Raw genomic sequence first — 19466 nt, forward strand, 5'->3', positions numbered from 1 at the left:
CTGTACCTGTTTGGTCCCCTGAAAGCGCCCCTACGAGGACGAAGATGCACTTCTGATGAAGAACTGGAGACAGCGGTGCATTCATTACTCACAGCTCGGACTAAAACATTTTGTAATGAGAATATACAGTACACCTTACAAAAGCTTGTGGACAGATGGACAGTGTGTATTGAAACGCAAGGAGATTATGTCGAAAAGAAATGATGTATTTGCCTTTTCTAAATGTTAATTAAAATAAACTCAGCCGGAGCGCGGATCATTCTGGACTCGCCCTCGTACATCTGCGCGGAAGCATCTGGTCTCATCATCTTTCTCGAGTTCGATTTGTTTCTATATTTTCTTCTTCCATTAAAAGGAGGTTACGATTCTATAACTGCACGCTGGTACTCCAAGTAAATTTGCATCGAATCATCTAATCAGTTTGCTGTGATGCCAGATGTAGTATATGTTTAGTGAAATATGATTAGAGTTACATCAAGCCTGCAGCTTGTACATGACACAGTATTTATGCTAACAACAGTAATGCTATGGGGGAAAAAAAAACTCCGCAAGTATTTATGAATAATTGTGGTCATTACGCCAGCAGAGAACCAAAATGGATTCAAGTTCATGTTCTTGATTTGCACTAGTTCCCATGATTGCTCCTCGTTTCCTGATTTACAGCCACCGTCCTGAATAGCTGCATCTGTCTGAACCTTAACACTGTGTACTTTACACGCTGTACACACATTTTCATCGCTACTTCATAAAGTGTACGATTTCATGCTCCTCTTACGCACTAACACGTCTTATAGAAGGAAGCTACCCTCTTAAACACTAAGCGACAGCATGCTTCGTCACTTTATTCTCAGCAAGCAGGAGCTCAGGTTCATCGCTAACGTGACTTACCTCTCGTATTCCTGGTTGTCGTGGTCACAGCGAGCATCCTTGTGCTTCTCCCAGTCCTTGCCGTGGCGGCAGGTTGTTAAGGATATGATGTCTTTGCCGTTATGGATATGATGCAGTGCGTTCCGTGTGTCAGAACCGATCCCTGTTAGGTAGCGTTTCCCCTTGAACATGAGTAAATATTTCCGCTTCGGTGGCACGGTGTTGCGCAACAACCAGCCACGCTCGCCGCCTTTCTGTGGATGCTCTTTTGAGAACAATGGAATGGAGACGTCGAAGCCGGGCCGGAAGTGCTCTGTGTTCAGGCTGGCCTTTGCCAGGATGGCCTGGCCTATGTTAAATCCCAGGTCCTCCGTGTAGTTTGGCCAGGTGCCTGAGTACAGATTAAAAACCACATGGTTGCGTCCGTCGTTCCAGAGCGGGTAGCCACGGATCCGCTCGTCGACGTTGGGGACGAACTGCGTCGAAAGCTGGTCACGGTCCAGTGTGTCGATGCCCAGCACGAACAGGCAGGCCTCGCGTGGGTCTGATGTGTAGTATCTGGACTCGGCCACCGAGGCCAGGATTTTGCGGTAGCTCTCCGACACGCGGTCGCCCTTCTCGGGCGGGTATACGTACACGCGAAAGCCGTCGCGTCCATGACAGCGACTGAAGTCGAAGCACGTTTCCATTCGACACCGGCTGTCCTTATAGATACTGTTCCAGGCCTGGCGTCGCAGCACAGGTGAGTCACCAGGCCCTGCTCCGTTCTGCAGCTCTGCATGGCTGGCGTACGCTGGTAAAAGGGCTCGGTCCAACCAGTCAGGCCATGGGCGCAGCACCTCGGCCCTCCTGTGCGTCACCAGGCCGAGGAGCCGCTCGTGTAGGCCGCCCCAGTAGAACAGCAGCAGCCAGCAGCACGTACACAGACCCAGCAGCACATACTTCTTGCGCGCCTGCATGGGGGTTCGTCGCTCTTAGCCTTTAGCTCTCCAGGACTCAGCTGGGAGCTTCAGCAAGGAGCAGACGCGGTGGGGGGAAAAGGCCCGAGGTCTGGCATAGCTCCCCCAGCCACTGGTCCATTAGAAGAAGTAGGAGATACAGCACTCAATGGACTAAACTCTGGCTTTTACACTTCTTTCCTCTTTCTCACAGCCGGGCTGGAACCCGCCGTCCAAGCGGTGTGTGGTCCTCGTCTCGTCGTCCAATCAAAGTGATGAGTGGCACGTTCTTCCCTCTCTCCAGTTTCCTCATGGCTCACCGAATCCCTCTGTGCTGTCCTAGCAGAGAAATCAACAGCACGCATCACTAAATAGCCTTCTGGTCAGTTAGTCTAGCAAGTGACACTCATGCATTCTGTCACTAATCAAACGCTTCACATAAACGAATAATATATTATTCGCTTTCTGTAATACTGCAGCTATTTTGAATATTTTAATACGCAAGACTGGGAATTTTGCATGTAATTAAAACTAAATGGAATGAAATTTTAATTAAAAATATCAAGCAAGGCAAGCAAAAAAAAAAAAAAACTTGTCCTAAGCAACACAAGGAAGCTGAGCAGACAATCAAATATACATTTAAATGTGTACAATACGTGCAGTAAGCATTTCCCGGAAAATTATCCATTCGTCAGCGAGTTCTCTCTGTTCTTCCCTAGAACGTCAAAATCTTACATCCAGCATGCACTCAGTGAAGCAGCTCCAGCGCGCACAAAAGAGAGTGTGTGCGCCAGCATACAGCCATGGTTGATTTGCGGCGGCTGCATTTACACCGGTGGTCTGAGACCGTTCTGCTGTTGACACACACACTGGCCCAGTGTTTGGCCTGAGCATGCTAAACATGAGCCGCACAGAGATAGCATCAAGCTCTCTCCAAGCTCTAGTGAAACAGAGTTTGGTACAGCCAACATTGAAGGAGGGCGGAGGGAGGCGTGGAGGTGGGGGTGTATAACAAAAACTGTTAAGAAGTTAAATTAAATCTGTGCAAGCAGGGAAAATACAGTAAATCGACTTCATGAGCGGTTACTCTTGGGAATGACTGGACTCTGTGTTTGGTATGAAAACATGGTGCAGTTTTGAGGTTGACTTATTTGCCCTCTCTCCTCTTCTTTATAACCCCCTTCATGTGTGTGTGTGTGTATGTATTTGGGGGAGTGTAACGCGTGTAGCACGTCACAGACTAGGTCAGTGTTTCTCCTGCCAGGCTACGCACAAAGGCAGCTTTCAGGTCTCACCTGGCGTCCTTGGCTTTTTCTTTTATACTCCTCTTTTTCTCTTATTCTTTATGTGTCATAAACGCTCATGTTCTTCCCTATCACCGCTACGGTCCATCATCACTCATCACTATTGCTCCACGCGGAAGGCGTATGGTGTGTGAGATTGCATGTAAAAATCAGTAATAATTAAACATGGAATTCTATAATTCCCTTTTTGTACGTCTAAATTTCCATCTGGCCCAGATTTATCGTCGTTACAGCGCTTTGCGATACGCCATGCCAACGCATACAGATATTAGATCCGCTTCTAGAAATGCAATAGCGAGCTCCGCTAATTACTAAAAAAGAAAATGACACGTACCAGTAGGAAACGTTTCCTACGATTCTGTCCCTCTGCAATACTGAATAGGCAATAATTTCATCTCCACATTTTGCTTTTTCTCAGTAGGCTCCCAACCCGTATATATGCTTCCGTAGAAAGCTCAGGCAGAAATTTTTCAGAATTCCCAGAGAGCAACAAATTACTCTATTCTGGTTAGTGTTGGAGTCCAGCTGTGTAGTTCAATATGGCTTAAAAATTCTTTTCAACTTGTACTGGATTCCTGATTTTTCTTTTCTTTGAAAGAAACACAGTCTGGGTTTTTAACTCTGCTTTATTATCAACCATTATTTAAACGCGTTTACACAAACAAGGTTCGTTATCTTGCGAAATTAAATGCATATCGAACATTTAGGTCTATAGAATATGAAGAAATAAAACAGCAAGAGATTCTGAACTACTTTTGTTGGGGCAGGATGTGACATCATCAGTGACGTCGCCTAAAACAAAAATGAAGCAGAGACGCTTTTACACTTGCCTTATGCAACTATCTACTATTTTTGGTGTAGTGTCGAGTAATCCTGTACAGTTTGAACATTGTTTAACTGGGTTCGATACAGAAGGTGTTTCCCCTTCTGCAGTGTTTTCGCTGAACACACAAGGTCTGAACACACTGGCAAACATAGTTGCCAGGTTTCAGCTAAAATTTCCAACTACATCTCAAATCACTAACCCAAAAATTCAGTCAACAGGAAAACACCTGTGTTTATCTTTTCATCTTTCCCTTTTCTTTGCCTTTGTAACCCTATTAAATGAAGCATTTCAGATGTACGGACATTATCCACTCCATAAAGCCCCCATTTCCCCCCCAATCTTTGCAACATACTGTAACAATTTAACAACATTAATGGTTCTGTACATTAAAGATACACAGCTTACAAATTGCCTGTTTTGGGGGAAATTTATTAGAATAAAATATAATACGCAATCTCAGCATACAGCTACACATGGTACTGTATATTAAAACCAGCCCAAACTGGTGACACTAACCGTGTCGGTAACCGTGCTGTCTGTTACTCTTCCTCCACTGAATATCCTTACAGAATCAGCGTGGGGCAGCATGCGTCCTGCCCCAGTGGCCTGGCTGTAGTCCCTGTTATTTTGCATAATAACCCAACATCTTTTTAGATGCAAAACACCTATAAAGGTAGGCAAATTCACTAAGACTCTGGCTTATGTCTCGATTTGAATGAGGACTGAAGATGAATATTTTTGCAGCTGATATTACATGATGGTGTTCTGCTCTACCTTTCCCTATAAACACGCCCATAATAATAATAATAATAATAATACAGTATATGAACAGTACTACATAAATATGGGTGTGTTCACGAACTGAAAGTGTGCTGTGTGTATTCCTACAAAATGCTACAGTATGATGAATCTAAAGCAATATTTTCTGTATTCAGTCCCTGTGTGTGCTTTAACCATGCATCATTTTTATTTATAAGTGATATACAGTATGAGATACATATGTCTGCACATGCATAAATATATTCTTATGCATACAATATAAATAAAATTTTTCATCAGTCCTATATTCTGACATATTTATTGATAAATGCTGTATGTTTAAATGATAAATGATTAAAGCATTCAGTCGAAAGGGGTTGGGGGTATGTGGCTCATTCTACTGTACATTCACTGGTGTTACATATGTTGTTGTCATAATATGCAGAGGATAAATTCATCCTGATGCTTCTAGAACGCTCAACCAAATGATTATTAAGTGTTTTTTTTTCTGAGAGTGCCTCAGTATTTTGACATTTGCATATAGATTAGGACACAGCGGTATCGCAGTATGTCTCTTATTTTGTAAAGTAAATGGAAATTTCTTTAAAACAAGCAAAAATAAATATTCAGATCGGATTTAGATCATTGCTTTATGCCACTGATTCCAGAAGAATTCGATCTAAACAGTTGTTTACAACATATGTGACTATGCAATGTTTAGGAAATCCATAGTCATAAAAATCATCACATATCTAGTTGCTTTTTCCGGAGGTCATTATTTTCCCATGTGTTTCAGTCTTGGCAGCTGTGAATAAGAAATGACCCACAGCTGGCTGGAGAACAGCAGCCAACTGTCCAACAGTCCTTCAGGATCATCAGACCTACATGTAAAACGCACTCTAAATCCAATCTTCTTCACTGTGTAGACGTCACTGGTCTCGAATAGTGAAAAAGAGGATGCTTAAATAAAGCTGACATTTTGTATTTTAAATGTACTTAAAATGATTAGCTGTGATCTCAATTTTATAAAAAAAATACAATAATCAAATAAATAAAACACAAAGATGCAGATAAATGTGAATGTCATTTAACTGTACATGTAATTTTATGCTTTTTATATTTTGAATTATATTATTTTATATAGTTAACCTTTCCATATTTTGGTATTTATGCATTCTGTAGGTGTTCTTTTCTTTTCTTTTCTTTTCTTTAAATTAAATTCAGAATATAATGAAACAAGTATCAGCACGGTATCTAAAACATAATTTTTTAAAATGTTTTTCATTTACATCATGCCCCACACACCTCGTATGTAACTCTGGCCATGTTCGGATGCTCCGTCCCCATGGATATGCGAGCGTAAAATCAATAAGACACTGCTTGTGCGGTGACGCTTCTCTCACCATGTGCTGATATTAGTCAGAAAACAGATGCCTGAGATTACGTTACGTGCTGCTCATCAATAATTCATGCCATCCTTTAGTTAAGACATTGATTTCCCTTCTTTTATTTCATTTGGCTTTTTCTTACCTCGCAGGTGAAGTTAATCTTAATTTTCCCTGCGAATCGATTCCCGTTAATTCAGATGTCCCGGTAGCACCGGAGCACCTCTGCAATCTCTTGCAATAGATGATACGAGCAGGAGGGAGGGAGGAAGGGAGGGAGGGAGTTAGATAGCCTGGCTAATAAATATAGGCCAATGCAAATCGAGGACATGTGTGGGCTTGAGGAACTCGGCACCAGGCTTCAGGAGTGAGAATGGAGCTGACAGGGTAGTCTGGTTGAAGTGACTCTCTGACGCACGCTCAGCACTCATCTCAACCTGTCACTGGTGCCTTCTCTTATTAATCGCTGTCTCACTCTTATCTTTTCTTTCAGCGAACATGTTCAGGGTTTTTTTTTTTTTTTTTTTTTTTACACAGATGAGTAAACATGGATGAGTTTCCAAAATCATGGCTGGTTTAGAAAGAGTTTGCGATGTATTCATAACAGCTAATGAGAGCATTCCATCAGCGTAATCGCCCTGTCCAATCAATTCCATGATGTATTCATGAGACTATCAGTTAACCGTTCTGCCTTTTCCTTTTTCTTGGGTTAAAAAAAATGTCTCTGGTTTTGAGGGGCGCAAGAGAAAATGATTTATGGTGAATTGTAGGGGTTGGACAAGCAGGTGCAGCCGTTTGTTTCGATGTGCCAAGCTGGCCGGTCCAGACGGCGACGGCCTGCTTTGTTTTCTCACATGGAGGAGTCTGTGACAGCTGGACTCGCGGCTCATCCCTTCTCCTTCTCCTTCTCTTTCTCATACAATTCCTCAACCTAAGAGCGCCTTGTTGTCAAATTAATGTGTCCGTACTTTATCACAACGGCCGAAGCAACAGCTATTATTCCTCCCAAGGTCAAGTTGTTTTTCTATCAGTCCTCGGCAAAGCTTCTTACAGATTAGCTCCAGGTGGTTCGCGATCGGGTTCGAGGAGACTGGCATCTGGCAGAGTGCAGTTACGGGAAAGAATGCACCTTCATGTCAACAAGAATCAATTTTAATGAATACGGCATGCCTGGTTTGACATCCATCTTGACATTCTTTCTCAGTTCATGACCCACAATGGCATGAATAAAAGACTACACGCTGTAAAAGTACTGCTCTTATACTAATGACCTACAGCCACGTAGAACTGTCAGAGTGTCATTGTCACTGTGGCTGGATCAGATCGCTCCCCGCCCGCCTGGAGACAAGGCTGATTCTGAGTGTAAGGCAATCACTGTGTGCGCTCAAAACACATTAGTGTGCCATCTATTTTTTTTCTCTGTCAGTGCAGACCTGTTATTATTGTAGTGTAAATATGTGGTTGCATGACTCCAAGTTTGATAAACAAGATTTTAATACGTACAATATACAATTGCATCAGGAAGGGCATCCGGCGTAAAACCTGTGCCAAGTTCGGATGGTAGGCTGCAGCAACCGCTCATTAAAAAGACTAACGATATGTATATATTTAAATAAACTATGTACTGTATATATGCATTCATATATACAGTACTGTAATGTTATATTGTCTATAAATCCAAGACTCTAATTTTCCTGACTTTTGTCAAGACATAACACACTATTCATTATGAGGCAAAAGACAAGTATCTAATATTTAGTCAACACTGGCACAGTCTGTCACACACCCCAGCTCTGCTACATTGTCTTGTTAGCTTTTCCCAGCTATAATTGCAAAATAACTATGCACAGTTGTTGACAATGCCTGTTGTTGCTGGCCGTGTGTTTCGGGTTGCTCTGTGATTTTTGACCCCTGCTTAAGACACAGCACGGAGGTTGAATACATCGTGGCCATTTCTGGATAGAAACCAACGGTAGGACGAGGTGAGCGAGGCAAGATCCGGCTAAAATTAAACGTGGAACTCTATCATTATGGGCTGGAGGAAAAGCAACGGCGGGGCAACCGCGGCTGCGCTGCATGTTTGTGGCAGTGAGACTGACCGGGCCTCAGGCTGTGGTTCGGTGTAACTGCTGCATCATCTGGCCTCACCTAGAAATGTGTTTTTCAACCAAACAGCGGGTTGCAAATGAGAAGTCTAGTGTATGCCGTTCCCGAGATTTGGTGTTGTTTCTTGGGCAAGATTGCACTCCGTCTCCAAGTAATTTCACAGACGTGCTCGAGGAAATTGTGGAGAATTAAACAACACACTGTTGCCTCAGATGGCTCGAAAGGGTGTGACTGAGTTAATAAGATGTTTACCTTTTATTGAAAGCCAACCCCCTCCGCTACACTCTCACATTTTAATTTCCAATCCACAATAATTAGAAGTTGGCTTGATTAATTATGGCTCAACAATATGCTGCCCGCGCACATGCCTGGAGGGCTAATTAACGAACAGGATGAGCGAGGACAATTACAGCTTTTCTCTCCTGTTCCAGTATTAGTAGTCTCGGCTGTAAGGATGCCCACTCCAGGCGTTAAGATGCTGTGAATGCACAGTGAATGCACAGTAAACGCTCCCCTTGTGCCATAATGCAGAGCTATTCATGCCTATACTGCCCCTCCTCCTTTTCACCTTCCCCTGGCCCACATGCATTCGGGTTGCATGACGCCGTGGAATGAGTTAGTTATTACTAGACGCTGTCTATCAAGAGGGCGCAGCCTTCAGACCCCGCGTCCTCACAACGCAGCAAAATCGAAACTGGCCCATGATCCAATACCTAACGTCTGATTGCCTGGTTGAGTCATGACCACGGTTTAGTGAGGTCTCGTCTAGGGATCTCATTAAGTCGGACGTCCCTGACGGACTTAAGCCACGAATTCAGGACACCAAAGTGGGCAAAGTGTGGAGATATCTGGAGAGGAAACGTGCTATGGGGACACACATCTGATTTGTAACTTTGATGTCAATAAAATGATGAGGGCAATAAAAGCAGACTGTAGATAACAGTCTGGTGTTGGGTTCTTCATGGTTAGCTCTAAAGTGTCAAGTGTGTGTGTGTGTGTGTCTCTCTCTCTCTCTCTCTCTCTCTCGCTGTGTGTGAGTGTGTGTATCGGTACCTTCTCTTGGAGCGCTGTCCCTCCGAAGTGGCTGCAGGTCCCGGGCATCCCGTCGCGCCCTCCTCCTCCTCCTCCTCCTCCTTCTTCAGCTTAGGATGTGATCAAGTGCCATTTCACAAGTGCCCAAGGTGCGTACTTTCTAACCCCCCGTGTCTGAGGAGCTTCTCGACCCCGGTCTCACCTGTGACTACTTTTAATGCCCCGATCATTAACGGAGGCTCGCACCGGCGCGTCTCCAGCGGTTCAGCACGATCGCGTCCCGCGTGCGTTAGGGCGCAGATCTGCACTCCCTCCTCTCTCTCCCTCCTCTCTCTCCCTCTCTCTCTCTCTCTCTCTCTCCACCTCGATCCCTCCTGTATAATCTCAGCAGGACACAGCGACAGGTCTGATGCCCTGCTGGAGGAGGTCCGGCTGGGCTACGCGGATGTAACCGTGATCCCCGCGCACGCACAACGCACGCCGGCTCCTCCTCCTCCAACACGTTCTAGTGCTCGTTATCGCCCGGTCTGATCGGATCGTCACGGCGTTCCTGTGATGGCGCTGTGTGGAGGAAACCCACCCGCTCTCCGCTCTAGTGTAGCGGCTTCTTATCTACAGTAACACAATGTAGAATAAATGCGCTCCCGCACCGCGCGCTCCATCACTGCCCAGGAAATATTATTAATAAAATAAATTTTAAAAAACACAAGCGTCAGCGGCCCCGCAGCACTCACACCTCACGGTTTCCTGCTCGAGTCTCCGTTCGCCTCCAGTCCAACACTAAGACAAAAGACCGCGTTCGGCTCCCCGGCCTGTCACAGCACATGGGGTTATTATTGTCCGTTTCCATTATCCGCGCAACCTTCGGCAAGCCCCGCCCCCCGGCGCTTCTGATTGGCCCGTGAGCATGGAGGCGTCTTAGAGGACGCGCGCACACACATCTGGCGCGCGCTCTCGGGACAAATGAACCTCAATCGACCTTGGCCGCTAAACTGACACTCGGCCAACGATGACAGAAAAATCGATAACAGCAAAATAAAAATAAATAAATAAATAAATAAACAAATCCCTGTTTCCTGGAACATGCTTTAACACGAGGATATAATTATAGTTTAAACTATGAAGCGCTGAGAGCAAAGAGGAGGAGGAGGATGATGATGATGATGATGATATATCCGGGAATATAATACTCAAGGTTGTTATACTCCATTATATTATTCCCAGGATATTATACCAAGGACATCATACCGCTTTATATTATACCCCAGGATGTTATATCATATTATATTATACCCCATTATATTATTCCAAATATATTATACCCCATGAGAGTATACACCCGTTGTATTATACCCAGGATACTATACTCCATGATATTATACCCCATTATCTTTTACCCCATTATATTATACCCAGGACATTATACCCCATTATATTATGGCCCGGCTATTATACTCCATTATTTTATACCCCAGGGCCTTATACCCCATTATATTATACCTAGGATACTATACTCCATGATATTATACCCCATTATATTATGCTCAGGGTATTAAACTCTTTTCATTTATTTTATACATTTTACCTGATTATATTATACCCAGGACATGTTATCCCATTATATTATACCCAGGACATTTTACCCCATTATATTATACCTAGAACATTTTACCCCATTATATTATACTCCAGGTCATTATAATCCATTATATTATACCCAGGACATTTTACCTGCTTATATTATACCCAGGACATTATAATCCATTATATTATACCCCAGGATACTATACCCCATGATATTATACACAGAATATTATACTCATTATTTCACTATAGCCAGAATACTATACTGAGTATATACAGTATATTATACCTAGGGTATTATTCCCAGTTTAAGTGGCTCTAGAATGATTCCTGGCCATTTCTGGATTGACTATAAATGAGAAATCCTGCCACAGACCACTCAGTTCTGTCATCGTCTCATCTCATCGTCTATAACGCTTTATTCTGTACACAGGGTCACAGGGACCTCGAGCCTATCCCAGGATACTTAGGGCATGATGTGTGGTTTACCCTGGACTTTGGGAGAAAACTGGAGCCCCTGGAGGAAACCCACCAGGCACAGTGCTAACCACTAAGCCACCACGCTACCCAGTTCTGTCCAAATGAATCCAAAATGCTTTACTGTAAGACAAACAGCTTGCACTCCAAACTTATAACAATATACTTCAAATGGAGAACACTAAAATAAACTGAATTGACGTTGCCAATTGATGATGATGCCATCTTGTGTTTAAGTATTGAACTACACTATATGTAGACACCTGGCTTTTGCAGCTGTCTTTCTAAGAACACCCCAGCATATAATTGTCAAGAATGTCTTTTTTTATTATTAGTTTTTTTTTTAGTTTCTTTCATTAAAACCAATGGTACCAAACCTGCTTCAGCATGGCAATGCCCTTGTGCACAAAGTGAACTTAATGAAAACGGTGTTGTGCGAGTCAAACCCAACTGAACACCTTTGGGGTAAACTGGAATGATAGCGTCCCCACCTAACATCAGGGTCTGGCCTCACTAATGCACTTGTGCATGAATGATTACAAATCACCACAGTCATTAAAAAAAAAAGCCTTCTCAGAAGAATGGAGAATACATTTTTATAACATCAAAGAGGAAACAAGTGAATAATAATAGTTCATGATATTGGAAAGGAGATGTTCCAATACTCAATTGTCTATATAGAACTAGGTGTAGACGTATCCTGGTCAGTGCTGATGAGAATCCAGAGTTTATCCTAAGAACATGATGAAGGTGTAGATACAGTTTGCACACAATTACTGTACATGTAATGCAATTAAACATGGCTAATTCAGCAGCTGGCATGTTTTAAGTGTGTGAGGAACCCGAAGTATGCAGAGGAAAAAACAAACACACACACACACACACACACACACGCAAACACACACATACACACACACACAGTAATCTAAATGTAATAAATACAAACATTTTAGATCAAAAGTACATCAGTTACATACAGTAAGTGTCAACATCATAAATCACGTTACAATTTCATTAATCAAACAAGACAATATGTAAACACAACTAAAATAAATTTATTAGCTTTCCTGATGCTGAGATGCATACACGAGAAATTTTATTTGTTACTTTTTCTTCTCTTCTTGTCTTTTTCTGCTGTCTCCTCTGGAGTGCAGCAATACACGCACTATCTAGCAGATAATCGGACCATCCATGGAGAAACATCACCGCTGCTGTGTTGGAGCGGGTGGCGTGTGTTAAAAGGTTTCTTGATTTTCTTTAAAGATAAAAACCTATCCAGATGTGGAAAGAATAAAAATGCCTCGCCAAGCTGTTTTACAGGATCCACAGGAGCTTTATGCATGCAAATCCTTTAATGCTGCCTTTTTAAAAAAACTTTATTAATGAATTAGGTCTAATAGAATAATGGAGGGATCATTCATTGGTTTCTCTTTCATAATTTCAGTGAGGTTCATTCTGCTAATGAGGTTCATTATTCAGCTACGGTTCTCTGATCGTGAGGCATCGCTACCTTTTGAAAATTATGCCCTAATGATTTTGACATTAAAGGTTTTCCAAATTGTAAGGCTAGTTCACAGTTAGATGCACAATTCTATCATGGTGATTAACGTACAGTACTAGAAGATAAATTTCAGTATTAAAATTAATACAAAGGTGTGATAAGATTTGATCAATTCTGTTCCCTGATTCATGTCGGGAAAATCAAAAATTTTTAGTATTGGCTATTTTGGTTATCCCCATAATCCCACACGATTTACTCAACGTTATAAATATTTGCAATATTTTTACTTGCTGAGAAATATTCTCCAAAACTTCTGTCAGTTAGTTCAAGTTGGCTTTTGGACTCAGCAGGTACACTTTCTCTAGAAGGGAGTCTATTCCCCATGCTTTATGTCTTTCTTCAAATGCATCTTCACTCCGCACCAGCTCAATGTCACAAGCATTACCTGCAAAACACAACCAAAGTAAACAGACTTGCCAGAAAGTGCTGTTTCAAAAGGCTCAAATTGTTGGCCTGCATAATAAAAGAAAACAATAAAATTGGATCAAGAACTGTCCAACACATTATTAAAACCTGGAAGGATAGTGCTGAATCTTACATTTCTGTGCAATAACACAATTTTAACCTGTGCAATATTATCCTAGTGCAATTCGCTGGACCTGGTGCAATTAGTCTGTCTATTGTATTGGTTTTCTTTTTCTTTTGCATTTATACGCTGTACTGTCCTTGCTTTCTAGGTGGATTGGACATGTTTACAGGAGAGATTGTAAATATATTAGAAGAAGGGTGCTGAGTTTGGATGTCTAGAGGAAGACCAAGGAGGAGATTTATGGATGTAGTGAGAGAGGACATGAAGGTAGTTGGGGTAAGTATGGGATAGGGTTAGATGGAGGCAGACAATTCGCTGTGGCGACCCCTGAAAGTGAACAGCTGAAAGACAAAGATAACTGTCCCTACTTTCTATGTGCACATTTTTCTATGCTGCTGTGACAAAGAAATTTCCCACTGTGGGACGAATAAAGGTATTACTTATCTTATCCCAAACTATTGGTTACATTATTAAAAAAATTTATTACATTATAAAAAAAAAATTGGGACTAAACAGCTGTGTGTGCATAAGAAAACCACTAGTTAGTGAGACCCATCAGAAAAAAGTTTTCAGTTTGCTGGGGAGCGTAAAGACTGGACTTTGGAGCGATGGGAAAAAGGTCATGTGACCTGATGAGTCCAAATTGTCCCTATTCCAGAGTGATGGGCGTGTCAGGGTAAGAAGGGAAGCGCATGAGGCGATGCTCCCATCATGCATAGTGTTCACTGTACAAGCCTCTGGAGACAGTGTTATGATCTGGGGTTGATCAGTTACTCAGGTCTAGACTCAGCAATGTTATGGGGCAATAAAATGAAGTCAGCTGACCACCTGAATGTACTGAATCACCAGGTTATCACATCTATGGAGGTTTTTCTTCTTCCCTAATGGCATGGACATATTTCAGTGTGAAAGAGTGGATCTAGGGGCATATGCAGTCATTTTCACACATAAGCTGCCATAATCAATGCTAGAAGCGGTCGAGTGAAATATCGCACTACAGAACTTTAACAAGAGCAATGTGCACAGATGGATGATGAGGTTTAAAGAAGTAAAAACAAACATCAAAGACAAACCGCACAGTGGGGGACCATCAACTGTGACAAAAGGGATTTTTAAAGAGGATTCAAGAGTTGTGTTTAATGGTGGTGCAAATGCATGGCCTGTGATGGAGATTACGCTGAATTGTGCCTTTGTATAGAAAGTATGGAATATATATATATACTATATATATATGGGTATATACATTATATATATGGGTATATACAGTAGTTACTTTAAAAATTGCTCTCTGGTAAACTTACCATATAAACTTTTCACAATATCTTCAGGCACAAAGAATGGTGGCCCTGTTAGGTAGAAAAACAGAAATACTAATACACATTCTCATAAGCCTAGTTCTTATTTTTCATGATTTTTAATACGGTTAAAAAAAATGTGCTAACTGTTACTATTACAGTACTAATGATTAAAGATTACTTGTGCTGTGTGGCTCTACAGAGAGCTGAAGTTATATGACACGGGCCGGTAATACATGACCTTACCTTATGACTACCAACGACCTCATCATAATTCATAAATATCTACTGTACTGATCCTTAGCAAAAATCACGAAAGTGGAAAATGGTTTAAACAGACCAAGTCAATTATTCTTTTACCTTTGTACAACTCTGGGTTGTATTCCAGGGTGTCCAATAAATACCTGCAGTCTTTGTCCATCAGGGACATGATGAGAGTGGCATACCTTCAGGACACAAACAAACAAACAACACAGAACAGTCATCATATTATCTACATTTGTACCCCAGTGCTGTGTAATTCTGGAATCAGATTGCTTAAAGGGTGTTGATTAATTTGCTGTAACAGTGCAGCTCTGTGATTAGTGCCAGCTACAAATCACAGGTTTATACAAGTACTAATTACACTGAAGCATTTCTACTGTAACTATTTACATCAGGACACGTCTGGTTAAGACTCCATATAAACAGACTTTAATACATCTGTATAAACTTTAATATGATGATGTTTTCAGTTTGAAGTGGATTTAAACAGAAACTGTATATACTGTATGTACACTCAATCATGTATACTCTCCACTGTCAGTGATTTGTAATAATATCAGTTAAGGCTGATACTGTATGTCCTGATCGGTGTTTTAACCAGGGAAGTCTTCAGGAGAGAAGAAATTGCAATTTTTCAATTTTTTTATTTTTTGCTAACATAAGTTGTATTTTCATGTCTTGTTAACTTTAACTCAGAGAATAGAAAAAAAAGGTTGTTAAATAAATTAATATTTATAAATGTTAATAAGTAATTGGATGTCCAGTAGGGAAAAAAAAGGTGTTAAATAAAATACAGGTAACTATATGCTGCATCACAACCACTAACTTTTCTAGAATAACATGGATCACAGTGATTTAATCATTTCTTAACAACATTTGACAGATGACTTACTTTTGCCTGTCACATGGGTTTATTGCCACCAGAGACCCCCTGTCCCAAATCCCTCCAAACTGACTCCCCACTGCACTGCACAGGCACAGAGAGAGATAGAGAGATCATTATTATTATTATTATTATTATTATTATGTTCATATATCTATATATGCTTTCCTTTTTATTATATATTTTTTTAAATGTTCACGAGCCACTTTATCTTTAACTTTACCAAAATATCTGTATTATCATTTATTTATTATTACTCTTTCTATACATTTTTTCTTGTGATCAAAGGTTTGGCAATATAAAGGTAAATATTTGTCATGCCAATAAAGCACCTTTGGATCTTGAATCTTGAGAGAGAGAAAGAGAGAGAGAGGGAGAGAGAGAGAGAGAGAGAGAGAGAGACTCAGATAGTATAGTCTAAACCTGTTATAGTAGGTCTGCTTTGTACCTGGAGAACTTGTATAAATCACACTGATAGAGGGAGATTTTGTCATCCAAACTCTGGGAACAGAGAAAACAGAACGTACAGTACAATAATGTGCATACAGTCTTAAAATGTTTTTTGTACACGCTTTGTTAAACATGTATAATAAAAACATTTATGATTTTTCAGCAAGAAAAAAAATCTTATCAAGAAAGGAAAGGAGAACATTATGTATAAGTGTATAAAACAACTTTTTTGATAACAGAAGCAGGTGTGACAAAGTCCTCAGAAGAACCGAGGCTGGTTCTGTAGAATGTTCAGTAAAACTAAGCAGCTCATTTCCTAATAAAACTGCACAAACTGTACCCGAGACTATATTTTAACTAAAGGGTCATTACACTAATTATTGACTTTGTTTCATGGGATGGGAATCACCAGGGATGTCCCGATACAATATCATCACGATACCGATGTGTATTACGATTCTGTAAGTATCACAATCTTATAAATATCCCAATTCAATATTTTTTTTTCCTAAGATTTTATTACCGTTCTAAACAAACTTAGCAAATAATTTTGCTAATGTGTAAAGAGTTTAGATCTCACTGCAGGGTTATAAAGGAGCTGCAACCTTTTACCACCTTGAATGCAAACCTATACATTAAAAATAAATTTGAAAAAGTTTACTTGAATTACAATACGTAGCAAAATTTGTTTTTAATGAATGTTTACTGCTTTTTATAGTATTTTATTTAAATAAAGAACCTTTTTTGATGATCCTTGCGGTATAGCAGTTATCTGACTTTTGCACAGTACTGTATCTGAGAAATAATTAATACCAAATAAAACCTAAGGATTAATTTAAAACCTGAATACTTATCTAGAGAACCTACAACCAGCAAATGTTGCAGTAACAAGTCCAAGTTTTACACAATCATACAGTAACAATACAGTAAGTGATCGATCTCTCAGCATCTCTTTATCTACACCAATTAATTATTGTTATTATTAATATAATTAATATTAATTTAAGGGTAATAATGAGCGTAACAGACAGAGCAAGATGTACAGATGCCCCAGCTATACCAAAGCTAATACTAATCCTGTAAAGAGTGCTGCAGAATTAGACACTCATTCTAATTTAACACCGTCTGTTTTCTGATTCCTAAAAGATTCTAGTGTTAAAATTAATAAAATGACCTGAAAACAGTTGCGCCATACCTTGAATACTTTTGCTCCAGGTATAGCCGGCACCGGCTCCTCCTTGAACTCCAGGTTGTTTTCTTCGAAAAACTGCTTAATCGCTTTCTCAGAAATCTCAACCCCGACGATTATGTGACCCATGTCAGCCAGCCTGAGACAGAGAGCATACCAGGCATGAATCACTCTGTGACACATAATAGTTTGGCTGTCTGTCAAACAACAGGCACATTCTGTACCACTCTCTTGTAATTTTAAAGATATAAAAAATTGAAAACACCTACCATTTCATATCTACAGCTTTACCACAAAGAGGGAAGAAAACACGGACCTGCTGTCGTCCACACAAGATTTTATCTAGATTATCCTTTAGCATTCTGAAGAGAGAAGACAAGGGGGAATCACATGCAGGTGAGAGACGTAAACCCCTTGCAGATTATACAGATTATCCATGCTCATGCCTGCCATGCATTCTTACATACACTATATACTGTGTATATTATATATACACTGCCTGGCCAAAAATTAAAAGAGGCATCCTTTTGACAAGCGTATTGATAATGGGAGAGTCAGACGACCATATGAAGCCTTTTCCAGCACATTCCAAACACTCCCAGTGGGGTTAAGGTCTGGACTTTGTGGTGGCCGATCCATGAGTGATAATGATGTCTCATGCTCCCTCAACTATCGTTTTACAATTTGAGCCCAATAAATCCTTGCATCATCATCATCATCTTGGAATATGGCCTTCCAGGTTTTAATAATGTGTTTTACAATTTTTTACCCTATTTTACTATTTTCAGCAATATCCTTAGTTGTTTTCTTTGCTGGATGCAGGCAAATTATTTGACCCTTCTGAAACAGATTAACATCTTTGCCACGACCACAGGATGTCTTCTGACATGGTTGTTTTTATAAATAAATGTTTGTTTTTTTATCCCTGGTCTGGGTTAAATTCCTACCAAGTGCCCAATGTCTACACATTGATCATAGACATAATGATTAGACAGAAAAAGTGTCACTTGCTGGTGAATGTGAGGTTGATGGAAGCCAATCCTTCCTTCTTGCCATCTACCCTCCCATTCGCTTAGTGCCATCACTCTGTCTCTCTGAACTGACGTCATATTCACCTGGAAATCAAGACAATCAGACAATTTCAATGAAAAATACAACTCTGCTCCAAAACATAAGCTTACATACTAAAAAAAGAGCCTTTGTGTTCTGTTTTAAACAGTTGAGGCATTCTTAATAAAAATCTGTTATATATATATATATATATACTGTACATACACACACACATTTGTTTTTACCCACTTCCTGGTTTCCTGCCTTAAAAATGTATTAGTGGAAGAACAGGAAAAGGCGGGATCAATGGGCGGAAGCATTGCAGCTGTCTGTAAACGTTGGCTCCGCCTACTTTATCTGACGCAAAGCTTCAAAGCACAGATAAACTGCAATATAAATGCTACAATTAAGTGAAAGTAAAATTCATAACGAGTAATAAATTGTCCACAAATATTTATTTATTTGTTTATTCATTTATTTATTTCTCTTTTCATATCAATTCTTCTTATTTTCCTTTCTTTCTTTTCCACAAGGTAACGTCTTGGTGATTAGTTTGTTTTTAGCGACCCCCAGTGGTCATTTGGTGTACAGCAGATGCTGATAAGCTTTAGTACTATACAGTATAATAGAGCAACAACAACAACAACAACAATAATAATAATAATAATAATAATAATAATAATAATAATAATAACAATATATTAATTATAAGAAGGTTTTTCTTTGTATTAAAGTAGTAACAATTAGAAATTACCGTTAAGTAAATATGTTTCATTTCTAGTTTATAACATATTATAATATTTGTTAAGCTGACTTTTACATTCTGCCTTTGGTCTTAGGTCGTGACGTCACAACAGTATATTCTGCTAGATATGTATTAAATAAACGTGTAACTGTAAGTTACCGAGGCGTCTGGCCAACCCGTTGATTCCCAGTGTCTGATTGGCTGTTGCTGGGATACAGACAG

At 40.4% G+C, this 19466-nt stretch overlaps 2 protein-coding genes across 4 annotated transcripts in view; both read right to left on the minus strand.

Annotated features, from left to right (window-relative positions):
• The window catches only part of LOC128519636 (exostosin-1c), a 64507-nt gene extending 54486 nt beyond the window's left edge, over positions 1–10021 (minus strand). The window contains exons 1-2 of the mRNA XM_053493430.1: positions 9239–10021; positions 889–2144 (exon numbers count right to left, since the gene is read on the minus strand). Coding sequence (XP_053349405.1) covers positions 889–1826 — 938 coding nt within the window. The 5' untranslated portion in view covers positions 1827–2144; positions 9239–10021. The remainder of the gene's footprint in view (positions 1–888; positions 2145–9238) is intronic.
• A 1592-nt stretch (positions 10022–11613) lies between these two features.
• On the minus strand, positions 11614–18800 carry LOC128518359 (probable thiopurine S-methyltransferase). 3 transcript variants are annotated; one of them, XM_053491435.1, is made up of 9 exons: positions 18725–18753; positions 18461–18564; positions 17719–17811; positions 17456–17588; positions 16259–16311; positions 15820–15894; positions 15024–15109; positions 14670–14714; positions 11614–13224 (listed from the first exon to the last, which is right to left on the minus strand). In XM_053491435.1, the coding sequence occupies exons 2-9, from the start codon at positions 18556–18558 to the stop codon at positions 13100–13102; spliced, it is 708 nt and encodes a 235-aa protein (XP_053347410.1). In that variant the 5' UTR covers positions 18559–18564; positions 18725–18753; the 3' UTR covers positions 11614–13099. The 3 variants fall into 3 exon arrangements, with proteins under 3 accessions (XP_053347410.1, XP_053347409.1, XP_053347408.1); XM_053491434.1 differs by having other exon boundaries at positions 11615–13224; positions 18749–18800; XM_053491433.1 differs by having other exon boundaries at positions 11615–13224; positions 18733–18770.
• Positions 18801–19466: the final 666 nt, after the last annotated feature.

This window comes from Clarias gariepinus, chromosome 3, assembly GCF_024256425.1.
Source record: "Clarias gariepinus isolate MV-2021 ecotype Netherlands chromosome 3, CGAR_prim_01v2, whole genome shotgun sequence".
Taxonomy (NCBI): Eukaryota; Metazoa; Chordata; class Actinopteri; order Siluriformes; family Clariidae; genus Clarias; species Clarias gariepinus.

What these genes read in the sequence shown, in the direction of transcription:
- LOC128518359 (XM_053491435.1), bottom strand. Translation starts at nt 18,558, where the DNA reads ATGACGTCAGTTCAGAGAGACAGAGTGATGGCACTAAGCGAATGGGAG. An exon ending in CATCAACCTCACATTCACCA is followed by an intron (nt 17,812 to 18,460) that starts GCAAGTGACACT and finishes TTCTCTCTTCAG; the next exon opens with AATGCTAAAGGATAATCTAG. An exon ending in AAAGCTGTAGATATGAAATG is followed by an intron (nt 17,589 to 17,718) that starts GTAGGTGTTTTC and finishes TCTCTGTCTCAG; the next exon opens with GCTGGCTGACATGGGTCACA.